The sequence below is a fragment of the Nicotiana tabacum genome, chromosome 22 (assembly GCF_000715075.1).
Source record: "Nicotiana tabacum cultivar K326 chromosome 22, ASM71507v2, whole genome shotgun sequence".
In the NCBI taxonomy this organism is placed as follows: Eukaryota; Viridiplantae; Streptophyta; class Magnoliopsida; order Solanales; family Solanaceae; genus Nicotiana; species Nicotiana tabacum.
The window spans coordinates 32,851,057-32,865,499 of NC_134101.1; the positions used below are offsets into that span (position 1 = coordinate 32,851,057).

General features: G+C 41.9%; 1 protein-coding gene across 1 annotated transcript; it reads left to right on the plus strand.

Annotated features, from left to right (window-relative positions):
• Nucleotides 1-650: 650 nt before the first annotated feature.
• LOC142175789 (putative late blight resistance protein homolog R1C-3) lies at nt 651-13,197 on the plus strand. The gene is made up of 3 exons (XM_075242785.1): nt 651-896; nt 3,920-4,111; nt 12,349-13,197. Exons 1-3 carry the CDS (start codon nt 651-653, stop codon nt 13,195-13,197), a joined length of 1,287 nt encoding a protein of 428 aa, XP_075098886.1.
• The last annotated feature ends 1,246 nt before the right edge of the window (nt 13,198-14,443 follow it).

Here is a 14,443-nt window from a genome sequence, read left to right on the forward strand (position 1 = left end):
TAATAATACTATTTGAACTACTTTCCAGCTTTCAATAAATGAAATTTTATTCAGCCAAAAAAAAAAAAAAGAAGCTAAATAGGATAATATCAAAAAGTCCAAAATTAAATACTGAACAAAGAATCTTACATTTTGCTATTACTGAAAATTTCTCCGAACGTAAGTCAATTTTTCTTAACAGGAAACGTTTGAACCTTACAAATCATTTCCTCTGAAAAGACATGAAATTAATATATTAACTAGATATACTGAAATTAAGTTTGGATCTTTCCCAAGAAGTAACACGATATATAACAGAGTAAGCGTAGCTAAATTTTTATAGTTTATATGATTCAAATTCTGATATATTCCCACCACTAAGGAAGAAATTGTATGTAAGGTGTATGTTATAGTATAAATTGAGATTTTACAGGGGTTGGAGATTTAGTCCTTTTATTCATCTTGATTATATAAGACTTTTAATGTTGCATTAATTACTTTATAACTCCATTATTTTGTGGTTTGGATTTTTGTCTAAATTATTATGAAGATTGTTATTGCTTCTTTCATTTCTTTTATGGAAGGTGACGGCTCTATTAACTCTAAGGTAGTTAAATTGTAGTTTCCATAATCCTGAAAGATACAAAAGGCGCTAACTTTCAACAATTGACATGGAGATGGAGGTAGTTGAGACTTGTGGAGAAGGAACTCTTTCTTCAGCAGGGCGTAGTTTGGCATCAATTGATGAGGAAGTTGTGGGCTTTGAGAAAGATGCAGAAAGTATAATCAAGAAATTGATTGGAGGAACAAAGGAGCTGGATGTTAACGCAATCTTTGGAATGCCAGGATTGGGTAAAACAACCTTGGCCAGGAAAGTGTACAACAATCCTTCTATTGTTAATCACTTTGATGCTAAAGTATGGTGCACTGTTTTGCAAACATATATATAGAGGACATTGTTGATTGAAATGCTTAAACAAGCTACACGTGGTAAGTGTGAAATCAAAGAGGACGATGACATAGCTGACAAGTTGCGGAAGACTTTAATAAGCAAGAGATACCTCATAGTATTAGATGATATGTGGGAAGTCGCTGCATGGGAAGATTTGGGATTATGTTTTGTTTACCCGAAAAACGGATGGAGTTGAATTTGTACGTAGTTTTAAGGATATGTGGCGCAACTTAATACAAATTGTAAGGATAAATAGAAATATAAATATGGATTGCAAAGACTGCAAAATAGATAAGGTTGTAAAGAAGATGAATTTTAGGACTCAACAAGTGGAATCAATTTAAGAAGCTTGAAAGAACAATTCTTTACTATGAGAGAATATAGTTTTTGATTACAATGTAAGCCTAAAAACTTGCCTTTACAGAAATGATAATCATACCCTTTATAGTAGAGGGATCTTGCTCTAAATATAATTAAAAATACTCAGTGGGAGACCCACGATAAATCAGATTTTTCACAATTTCTGCCAAGATTCTCTCTAGTGGGATTGCAACGGTTTTTGTCTAAGAGCTCGATCTTGACTTGAGCTCTCGATCTTGGTTTGAGCTCGATTCTGACTCGAGCTCTCGATCTTGGCTAGAGCTCGATTCTGACTCGAGCTCTCGAATTGATTCGGGGTCAATGTTGGTTGGTCTCTGGATCATATGCTTGATAGCTTTACTTTGCATCATAGTTCGATTTGGATCCAAGCTTGACAATGATATCGAACTCGACATTGATCAGCCCCTCGGATTCGAAGCTTGTTTGTACCATCTTCGGAACCCATCTCGAGGTCTCACTTCGATCGATTATCTTTCGAACTCGATTAGACGTACGAAGGCTGAAATCTATTTCGACTGTATACAGATAGTCCCCTCGTTTCTCAGGAAGAATATGGTGAGAAACGATATGATTTTTCAACGGCTCGATCGGATTATAAGCTGACGTCTTCATCGGGCTCGATCATGACGCACGTGATATCTATCCCGTCGATTTAGTCTTTCAAGGCATTTAATACATGTCAGACGGTGGTCGGCCACCGCTGATACTGAACCGCCATTGCTTAAACCTATAAATAACCCTTTCTTTTATCATTTACCACTTTTACCTCTGCAATCCTCCAAATTTCTCAAGTCCTCTTTCGTATTCTCTAGCTTACCCGCAAATCTGTGATTTCTCTTATCAAAAAGCCCCCATTTAATTTTACCAAATCTTTGTCACTTTCTTCTACTCCTCACATTTGAATTCAAAAATGGCGAAAACATCACAAACCATTCCTCAGAAAGAGAAGGCTTCATCTTCACAGTGTGCCGCCGATGAGACACCGGCAAAACCACGGCCTGAGGAGTGAGTTCTCGGGGCGTATGTTCTTACTTCTGATTTTAAGGTCGATAAAGGCTTATCGATTTCTGGCCGATGTGAGCCAGTATCGAGGTACGTGTGTTCGATAACCGAGAAGCACCTCAAACAGCTAAAGAAAGATTGCAATTGGGATAAAAGAGAAATAATAATTCCTACTTCTGACGAAGATATCACCACTTACGTGAAAGGGTTTTTGAATGTGTATACTTACCCTTTCACGTTAAGTCCCCTCGATTCCGTTATTATTGATTTCTGTCGTCAATACCAAATAACCCTAGGCCAGGTCCATCCTTCTTTTTGGTGGATCGTTATCTTGATTCGATACTTTGCGAACAAAATCGAGGGGATGCCGTTCACCCTCGACCATCTTATCCGATTGTACCGTCCTCAACTTATTTGAGGAGGGTTAATAAAACTTCAGCGTCGGGCTACCAAGGCTCTGTTCTCGAGCATTGATGAGGACATGTATAGGGGCTGGATGGGCAGGTTCATTCGAGTGAGGACTTCGGACCTGATTCCGATCGAAAAGATGCCCTTTCCCGAGGAGTGGAATATGAAACGTAAGTGTGATCTTGCTGTTACTTCCTTCTATTTTATTCTTTCATTTCTTTTCTCATCGATACTCTTCTTTTTGTGATGCAGCGGTTCCCTGGAGCAGTTCCCTATCTCAAGAACTGGGTACGAGCTCTTGTTTCGACCTCCACATACGCCGAGCGCTCATGGCGTGATTTGTCAAAGGGTCGGTGGGAGGCCAAAAATCACGGTAAGATCCTTTCTCGTACTCTTTGATAATTCGAATAAGATGCCTTCCAAATATTTTAATAAAATTTTTCATATGCAGGTTTGGGCAAAGATGCGGTTTTGAGGCCCTTGTCCATCGAGGAAGAAACTTTGGCCTCTGTCCCAAAGCCGGTGAAGGAAAGTAAAAGGAAAAGAGCCTCCGTTCCCGAAGATCCAAAACCGAAGAAGAGGACGGCTCATAAGACGAACAAGAATATCATTCCTTTGACCGTAGAATCGGTTCTGCGTCTAAGGGATGAAGATGAAGAAGAAGAAAATGATAGGTCCGCACTGGCGGCCCGAACAAAGAGAACAACTGATGCCCCATCGGCAGCTGGATCGATGATGCTTCGTGAGGCTCCGCCTCGAGCTGAGGGTATACCGGAGAAATATTCGGGCGGAGTCCCTGAGTTGTCGGAGATCGAAGACGCATCCCATCGGAGCCAACAAATGAGGGATATGTCTGAAGGGCCCCCTCTTGAATCCCTTCTAAATGAAGAGAATGCTCCAAGTGATTCATTTGGGGAAGCAGCAATCGAAGACTTGCCCACCTTCCTCGCTTTTTTGCAAGGGTGATTCGGGAAGCCCAAGATTTGGGGGCCCTCGATCTAGACAGGCCTCATGATGGGGAGGGTCCTTTTAGTGACCTATTTACCGGTATCGAGGACATTGCCGGTACTAGTGATGAATCAGATCTTTTTCACGGGGTGCAGCAGGCTTTGAATCAGGTAAGCCTTAAAATTATTTTGTTGGTACTACCTCCATGTTTACTTTTTATTTCTAACTTTGTTTCTTGTTTCTTTGCAGGCAGCGACAGTTCATCGAGAAGCACGTTCTCTGTCCCAAAATGAGCTGCATCGATACGAGGCCGACCTTCAACGGGTAACTGAGGAGAGGAACTCCCTAAAACTTCTCTTAAGGCAAAGGGAAGAGGAAATAAAAGTCCTCCGATCTGAGCTGGCCAAGGCTTACCGAGATCAGACCGATCTGTCTGAGCAGGTAATGATACTTTTAAAAGCCTATGGGCTTGATACCGGAACGATGGCTAATTTTTCGGTCTCACAGTTGCAGCAAAAAATTGAGATGGTCGGGAAGCTTCGTGAGGAGGTCGATCTGATAAAAACGAAGTCTTTGCAGTGGAAAGAAGGTATGGACCGCTTTGCTGCAGAGAAAGAAACTGCTCGAGCCAAGTTATCATCGGCCGAAACCCAACTTCAAAGAATGAAGGAAAAAGGCCTGGTTCAAGCGAGAAGAATAGAGGAGCTCGAGGCTCGGTTGGCCTCTATACTTGCCAAGGCCTAATCTGATGCCAAAAAGGCAAAGGCCGATGCGGACGCACTCGAGGCCGTCTATCGGGCCGATGCTGAAGCTGCCTAGGTCCAAGTAAGAGAGGCAGCCAAGATCGCCGATACTGAAGCTGCCTAGTTCCAAATAAATATAGCCCGTAGGCTTAGTAGTCGAGTGAATGATTCGAACTCGAAGTAATGTAGCCCGTAGGCATAATGGTTGAGTGAGTGCTTGCTCGAACTCAAAATAAATGTGGCCCGTAGGCTTAGTAGTCGAGTGAATGATTCGAACTCGAAGTAATGTAACCCGTAGGCATAATGGTCGAGTGAGTGCTTGCTCGAACTCGAAATAAAAGTAGCCAGTAGGCTTAGTCGTCGAGTAAATGATTCGAACTTGAAGTAATATAGCACGTAGGCGTAATGGTCGAGTGAGTGCTTGCTCAAACTCGAAATAAAAGTAGCCCGTAGGCTTAGTAGTTGAGTGAATAATTCGAACTCGAAGTAATATAGCCTATAGGCATAATGGTCGAGTGAGTTTTGCTCGAAATCGAAATGAAAGTAGCCCGTAGGCTTAGTAGTCGAGTGAATGATTCGAACTCAAAATAAATGTAGCCCGTAGGCGTAATGGTCGAGTGGGTGCTTGCTCGAACTCGAAATAAATGTAGCTCGTAGGCTTAGTAGTTGAGTGAATGATTCAAACTCGAAGTAATGTAGCCCGTAGGCATAATGGTCGAGTGGGTGCTTGCTCGAACTCGAAATAAATGTAGCCCGTAGCCTTAGTAGTTGAGTAAATGATTCGAACTTGAAATAATGTAGCTCGTAGGCATAATGGTCGAGTGCTTGCTTGCTTGAACTCGAAATAAATGTAGCATGTAGGCTTAGTAGTCGAGTGAATGATTCGAACTCGAAGTATGTAGCCCGTAGGCGTAATGGTCGACTGAGTGCTTGCTCGAACTCGAAATAAAAGTAGCCCGTATACTTAGTGGTCGAGTTTATCTTAATTATGTTTGCGTAATAAATCTCCAAATAGAGGATTTTTTCTTGGATATAAGATGTCGGTAAAGAGGAGAACTTTCTTTGCAAGTCATTATACATGTGTTCGTGTTTTGCATCTGGGTTCGAGCCAACTACATGAGCATGATTCGTTTTGACCATTTGGCTCTTACAACTTTTCCTATTGGAACCCCGTTGTTGCGAAATAACTTTCTTGCATCAGAACTTGATATATTTGAGGGCTAATGCTCCCCCAGTATTCGAGGTCGATTGTAAAGAGGCCTCAGATATTGTTGTAAGTGCAACACGATCATTGGTTGCCTCATTAAAAACCTTGCCAAAAAACCCATTTGGGATAAAACCGGTCTAAGGGAAAAATAGTGCAACGCGTGCTTTCATATCTAAGGCTTCATATTGAAGGATCCATCTTAGCTCCTGATCGGAGTTCTGCAGGGGTTAGCTTTGAAATGTAAATAAATATGAGAGGGTCGTACCTTAGCAGTAGTATCGTTTTAGATGTGATACATTCCAATTGCTTGATAGTTGTTTGCCTCTTATAATGCCGAGCTTGTATGATCCCTTTCTGATGTTCTCGAGAACCTGATATGGTCCTTCCCAGTTCGGTCCTAGTTTTCCTTCATTCGGATTTCGGGTATTGAGGGTGACTTTCCTTAGCACTAAGTCCCCGGGATTAAAATGGCGGAGCTTGGTTCTTCGATTATAGTATCTTTCGATTCATTACTTTTGGGTGGCCAATTAGACGAGAGCAGCTTCTCGTGTTTCGTATGATAATTCGAGGCTAGTGTTCATAGCCTCGTTATTTGATTCTTCTGTTGTGTATCGAAATCTGGCACTGGGTTCACCGACTTCGACTGGTATCAAGGCTTCGGACCCATATACTAAGGAGAACGGGGTTGCCCCCGTACTAGATTTTGACGTTGTTCGATATGCCCAAAGGACTTCGGGTAGGATTTCTCTCCACTTTCCTTTAGCGTCGTCCAACCTATTCTTTAGGTTTTGAATGATAGTTTTGCTCATTGATTCGGCCTGTCTGTTCCCACTGGGATGATACGGTGTTGATAATATCCTTCTTATTTTGTGATCTTCGAAGAATTTTCTCACTTTGCTGCCAACAAATTGTTTCCCATTGTCACATACTATTTCGGCGGGTATCCCGAATCGACATACGATATGATCCCAGATAAAGTTTATAACTTTTCTCTCTTTTACTTTCTCAAACGCCTATGCTTCAACCCATTTAGAGAAATAGTCAGTCATAAATAAAATGAATTTAGCTTTACCTGGGGTCGATGGCAGAGGGCCGATGATATCCATTCCCCATTTCATGAATGGCCATGGGGATAGGACTGAGTGAGGTTGCTCTCCGGGTTGATGGATCATTGGTGCAAACCTTTGATATTTGTCACATTTTCGAACAAATTCCTTCGTATCTTTTCCCATATCGATCCAATAATACCCTGCCCTGATTATTTTTCGGACTAACGGATCGGCACCAGAGTGATTCCCACAAGTGCCCTCGTGCACATCACGTAGGATGTAATCGGTATCTCCTAGACCCAAGCATACTGCCAATGGTCCATCGAATGTCCTTTGGCATAGCGTTCCATCTGAAGCCAACGTGAATCAAGTTGCTTTAGTCCGTAGGGCCCTCGAATATTTAGGTTCCGATGGGAGCTTTCCATTCTTTAAGTATTCAATATACTTATTTCTCCAATCCCAGGTTAAGCTCGTAGAATTTATCTCGGTGTGACCTTCTTCGGTCACGGATCTCGAGAGTTGAACGACAGTCCCCGAGCTCAAGTCACCTTCCTCGACCGATGATTCCAAATTCGCACGTGCATCAGCCTCACTGTTTTGCTCTCGTGGAATATGCTGTAAAGTCCATTGTTTGAAATGGTGCAAAGTGACATGTAGTTTGTCCAAATACCTTTGCATTCTATCTTCTCGAACTTCAAAGGTTTTGTTTACTTGACTTACCACCAGCAAAGAGTCGCATTTGGCTTCAATGACTTCTGCTCCCAAGTTTTTAGCTAGCTCGAGACCTGCAATCATGGCCTCATACTTGGCCTCGTTGTTAGTCAACCTGGTAGTTTTAATAGATTGCCTAATAGTGTTACCCGTTGGTGGCTTTAAAACTATGCCTAGCCCAGACCCCTTCACGTTCGAAGCCCCGTCCGTAAAAATGGTCCATACCCCCGATGACGTACCCAATTTCAACAGGAGTTATTTTTTGACTTCGGGCACGAGGGTTGGCGTGAAATCAGCCACAAAGTCTGCTAAAATTTGAGACTTGATGGCAGTGCGGGGTTGATATTCGATATTGTACCCACTGAGTTCGATGGCCCATTTGGCCAATCGACGTGATAGTTCGGGCTTGTGCAAAATATTACGAAGCGGGTAAGTGGTTAATACACATATGGGGTGACATTGAAAGTACGTTCTTAACTTTCTAGAGGCGCTTATCAGTGCATGTGCCAATTTTTCTAGGTGCGGATATCTAGTTTCTGCTTCTCGTAAGGTCCTACTTATATAATAAACAGGAAATTTTGTACCTTGCTCTTGCCGAACTAGGACACCGCTTCCTGCGATTTTCGATACTGCCATGTACAAGCAAAGTTTTTTGTCTGTTTTTGGAGTGTAAAGTCGTGGTGGGCTCGATAGATATCGTTTTACTTCCTCTAATTCCTGTTGGCATTCCGGGGTCCAAGCGAAATCGTTCTTCTTTTTGAGTAGAGAGAAAAATTTATGACTTCGATCTGATGATTTCGAAATGAATCGGCCTAAGGCTGCAATCCGTCCCGTTAGCCTTTGTACAACTTTCACACTGTCCACGATGGTGATGTTTTCGATGCCCTTGATTTTATCGGGGTTAATCTCGATTCCCCGATTTGACACCATGAAGCCGAGGAACTTTCCCGAACCTAACCCGAAAGCACATTTTTCGGGGTTCAGCTTCATGTTGTATTTCCTCAAAATCTCGAACGTTTCCTGCAAATGGGTCAAATAATCCTCTATGCGCAGGGACTTAACTAGCATGTCATCGATATAAACTTTCATTGATTTACCTATTTGTTCTTCGAATATTTTATTTACTAGGTGTTGGTAAGTAGCTCCTGCATTTTTTAGCCCGAAGGGCATCACATTTTAACAATATGTTCCATATTTGGTGACAAATGAGGTCTTTTCCTGGTCCTCCGGGTTCATCTGGATTTGATTATACCCGGAATAGGCATCGAGAAAAGTGAGGATCTCGTGGCCGGCCGTGGCATCGATCATGCGATCGATATTGGGCAACGGAAAAAAATCTTTGGGGCATGCTTTGTTCAAATCCTTATAGTCCACACACATTCTAAGTTTGTTCCCTTTTTAGGCACTACAACTACATTGGCTAACCATTCGGGATATTTCACCTCCCGAATGGACCCTATCTTGAGAAGTTTGGTTACCTCATCTTTTATGAATGTGTGCTTTTCCTCGGACTGGGGTCTTCTCTTTTGCTTCACCGGTCTGAATCTAGGGTCCAAGCTTAGCCGATGCATCGTTATGTCTGGTGGGATCCCTGTTATATCTAAACGGGACCAGGCAAAGTAATCAATGTTATCGATAAGAAATTGAATAAGTTTCTTCCTGAGTTCGGGGCTCAAACCCGTTCCCAGGTATACCTTCCGTTCGGGACAGTGCTCGATTATTGTGACTTGCTCCAGTTCGTCAATCGTTGATTTGGTGGCGTTGGAGTCATCGGGAATCACGAAGGATCGAGGGATCCTCTGATCATCATCTTCTTTGATTTTCTGGTTATCTGGTTGGGTCAAAGCCGATGTCTGTGATTGTTATTTGGTATCTCGTTCCCCTTCTGAGCCCGATCCCTTTACTGGAGAAGGCGAGGATACTGGTTTCGCTTCCTCGACGGTGAACATTCCTCTTGCCGTTGGTTGTTCTTCGTACACTATTTTGACTCCCCTCGATGTTTGGAATTTGAGGACGTGGTGTAGGGTTGAAGGTACAACTCTCATGTTGTGGATCCATGGCTTTCCGAAAAGGGCGTTGTATCTCATGTCGCCTTCGATCACGTGGAACTTCATTTCCTGGATGGTTCCGGCCACGTTTATTGGTAGAATTATCTTGCCTTTGGTGATTTCACATACCATATTGAATCCGTTTAGAACCAGGGTTGCGGGTACGATCTGGTCCTGCAGGCCGAGCTGTTCTACGACCTTCAATCTGATGATGTTGGCCGAGCTACCTGGATCAATCAACACACACTTAACTTTAGTTTTATTCATGAGTACAGATATTACCAGTGCATCGTTATAAGGTTGTATGACTCCTTCTACATCTTCATCATTGAAGGACAAAGTTCCTATGGGTGTGTAATCTTGAGTTCGAGATCGCCTTTCTCTCACAATCGATGTCTTAGTGCGTTTAAGCACTGGTCCCTGAGGGGTATCGGCGCCGTCGATGATCATGTGAATGACGTGCTGTAGTTATTCTTGTTCGTTTTGCTTGCCGAAATCCCTGTTTTTAAAATAGTTCTTTGCCCTATCGCTAAAAAATTCTCGAAGGTTCCCTTTGTTGAATAACCGGGCTACTTCCTCTCTTAGTTGCCTGCAATCTTCCGTTCTATGGCCATGGGTGCCATGATATTCGCATATTTGATTGGGATTCCTCCGGGCAGGATCGGTCTGCATGGGTCGAGGCCATTTAGTGTCTTTGATGTGTCCGATAGCCGAAACGATAGCGGATGCATCAATGCTGAAGTTATATTCCGATAACCGAGGTGCTTCCTTAGATCCGGCAGGCCTATCGAACCTACTTTTGTTCATCAGTCCTCGGGACCCTTGACCTCGATCATTTCCTTTGTTATTTTGCCTGAGGTTATGTCTCGATTCACTGACTCTGTGGCTTCCGTTGTACGGTTGGTATCGATCCCCGATCAGACCTCGTTCTCGATTAGTATCCCTTCGAACAACGGGTTCAGACCCCAATTGATCATCTTCGACCCTAATTTTTAATTGGTACCGATTGTGCACGTCAGCCTACGTGATGGCTGGGTATTTGATCAGGTTATTCAAACCTTGAGTGAAATCCTGAACAACCCAATCGTCTGTGACTGGTGGCAAGTCCATTCGTTCCATTTGAAAACAAGATACGAAATCCCTCAGCATCTCGTTATCCTTTTGTCTTACCTTGAAGAGGTCCGATTTCCTTGTTGCGACTTTTATGGCACCGGCATGTGCTTTCACAAAAGAATCTGCTAACATGGCGAACGAGTCTATAGAATTTGGTGGTAGGTTGTGATACCAAATCATTGCCCCTTTCGAGAGGGTCTCTCCGAATTTTTTTAACAACATAGATTCGATTTTATCGTCTTCTAAATCATTTCCCTTGATGGCATGCGTGTAAGAAGTGACATGCTCGTTGGGATCGGTCGTTCCGTTATATTTGGGAATTTCGGGCATACGGAATTTTTTTGGGATTGGTTTTGGGCTGCGCTCGAGGGAAAAGGTTTTTGCACGAATTTTTTCGAATCCAATCCTTTTATCATTGGTGGAGCTCCCGGGATCTGATCGATCCTAGAGTTATAAGTTTCTACTTTTTTATCATTGGCTTTGACTCGCTTTGTGAGTTCCTCGAGCAATTTAGTAATTTCGGGAGTAGTCTCCGATTCTTGCTCATTTGACTTCACTATGGCTGGCTCCGTTCTGTGGGTGATTTCCCGAGGTGGACTGGGCTCCGGCCTGCTTTGTAGCTGGGTTTGGATCTGCAACTGAGCTATTGCTGCCTGTTGGGTTTGCAACATTTCGAAAATCATACGCAAGCTAACGTCGTTTTCCTCGACGTTATGGGTATCTCAAGCTGCAGACCGAGTGCCACCATGGATGCTATTCTCGGGTTCAGCATGGAGGTTCGCCTCAATGACTACATGTGAATTGATATCTATTGGCGCTCCGATTCGAGCTCCAACGACGTTTACAAGTGGCCTTTCGGTACTGGGTGTCAAGTTATTGTTCTCATATTGAAGACCGGCTCCGCTGTCGATTGGTGAAGCCATTTTATTGGTAGTTAGTCGTTGCTAACCCGAAATCCAAGATATTTTCGAAACTGAGCGCAAAACACAACAGTGTGTTTCTTCAGATTCGTATCAAATAACCACTGTTATCCTTAGCCCCACGGTGGGCGCCAAACTGTTTACTCGAAAAATGGATGGAGTTGAATTTGTACGTAATTCTAAGGATATGTGGCGCAATTTAATACAAATTGTAAGGATAAATAGAAATATAAATATAGATTGCAAAGAGTGAAAAATAGATAAGGTTGTAAAGAAGATGAATTTTAGGACTCAACAAGTGGAATCAATTTAAGAAGCTTAAAAGAATAATTCTTTACTATGAGAGAATATAGTGTTTTGATTACAATGTAAGCTTGAAAACTTGCCTTTACAGAAATGATAACTATGCCCTTTATAGTAGAGGGATCTTGCTCTAAACATAATTAAAAATACTCAGTGAGAGACCCACGATAAATCAGCTTTTCCACAATTTCTGCCAAGATTCTCTCTAGTGGGATTGCAACGGCTTTTGTCTAAGAGCTCGATCTTGATTTGAGCTCTCGATCTTAGATTGAGCTCGATTCTGACTCGAGCTCTCGATCTTGGATCGAGATCAATTCTGACTTGAGCTCTCGAATTGATTCGGGGTCAATGTTGGTTGGTCTCTAGATCATAAGTTTGATAGCTTTACTTTGCATCATAGTTCGATTTGGATCCGGGCTTGACAATGATATCGAACTCGACATTGATCAGCCCCTCGGATTCGAAGCTTGTTTGTACCATCTTCGTAACCCATCTCGAGGTCTCACTTCGATCGGTTATCTTTCGAACTCGATCAGACGTACGAAGGCCGAAATCTATTTCGACCGTATACATGTTTCCCTAAGGGTGAAGATGGAAGTAGAGTGATGGTTACAACTCTAATTGAACAAGTGGCTAAGCATCTTCAACACCACAGTGATCCTTATTCTCTTAGATTTCTAACATTAGAAGAGAGTTGGGAATTATTGCACAAGAAAGTATTTCAAGGAGAGAGTTGTCCACCCAATCTATTGGAAGCAGGGTTACAAGTTTCGGAACATTGTAAAGGATTGCCTCTTGTAATCGTCTTGATTGCCGGGATTATAGTGAAGATGGAAAGGCAGGCATCCTTTTGGCTTGAGGTTGCAAATGACTTAAGTTCTCATGCTTTAGATGAGCAGAGCATGAAGGTAAGACAATCAAGTTATGAGCATTTAGATGACCACTTAAAACCTTGCCTTCTTTACATGGGCTTGTTTCCAGAAGACTATAAGATTCCAGTATCTGCTTTGCTGAAGTTGTGGATGGCCGAAGAGTTTGTAGTGAATGTTGACACAGAGAATTATATGGAAGAAGCAGGTAGAGTTTGCTTGAATGATCTGCTTAACAGAAGCCTAGTAATGGTCTCTAAAAGGAGACGTAATGGTCACATGAAATACTGCATACTTCATGATGTAGTGCGTGAGTTTTGCTTGGCAAAACTTAGAGAAGAAAAGTTTATGCAGCTTACGATGCCAAACAGTCCATATAAACATTTGTATTATAAGGAGTCGCGGTTATGCATTTATATTCATGATGATCTGGTGGAACAGTTAGATTATTGTGAATATAAGAAATTTTTTCTTGTTATTGGAAAACGAGGAAGAAGAATCTTCAGAAACTTTGCTGGAGAACCTGAAAACATTTCGCAATCTTCGTGTGTACGTGAATGGTAGAAATCCAAGGTTGTGGTGGAGGTTTCCGAATCTTGAAGAGCTAGGTCTCAGCCTTGGAAGTTTACCTAGTCGTTCTTTGTTTCCCATATCGGAAGTTCATACTCGCCTTCAATCTCTCGACCTTGAATGCCCACATTGGACTTATCGCTACTCGTATTCAGTTGGATGGGAGAGCTACTTTGTCTTCCCTTCAAATCTTAGGAATTTATGGCTTCGCAACTTTTCAATAATGAAAGAATTAACTTCAAACATAGCAAGACTGCAGAAGCTTGAGAGTCTCAAAATAATCAGAGGACTACTTTTGGGTAAAGAGTGTTGGGACGTTAGAGAAGTGGAGTTCCAGGCACTCAAATACTTGACATTAGAGTGGATTGATCTAAGGGAATGGAAAGCTTCAGAGGAATCCTTTCCCGTACTTGACAAGCTATTTATAAAAGGTTGTTACTATTTTAAGGAGATCCTTCCTTGTTTTGTGGATATTCCAACACTGCAACTTATTGAATTAGTAGATTGCAGAGTTTCTGTTAAGGATTCAGCTATGAATATTAAAAGAGAAATTGAAGAAACCACTGGATGTGACACTCTCCAACTTATGATCTAAGATTAATCCTTTCATTGTTGGATTTAGATGGAACTTATGATCTGACTTTATCAGTTGATTTATTCTACATATATTGTTAATTGATTTGACTTGTGTTGATTGGATTTCAAATTTCTAATGAGAAGAGGTTGCTTGATTTCTTGTTTTTATTTTTTTATTTTCATGACTCATATATTCTCATCTTCACCGATTGAGAGGGATGATTTGCTTAGTAATGTGTCATGAATTACGAGTAGGTAATCTATATTTACATGTGAGAGCACAAGTCAATAAATTATGTCTTTCATGTTTACGCGTTACAAGATCACCATTAATTGTATAATCGAAATAGGTGCAATCAATTGGTGAGATCGTAATAGTTGGATGTAAACGGGACAAACTCAATTGATTGAAAGCGCTGGATTTTAAGTAATGAAAATCATACAAGGATCATGAGTGAAATCTGAATCCAGCTCTTTCAATCAACTGAGTTAATCATAAAGATGGGATGCAAGTCTTGGTTCCAAAATGTTACTCCATATTTACATCCTCTGGCTTCATATTTTCAGGCAACTTCCAATTGAATCCATGGATCAAATTTGCCAAAGTTGATCGCGCTATTTTAACTCCAGGACTGTAAGCTGGGCACCTTCTTCTTTCTGAACC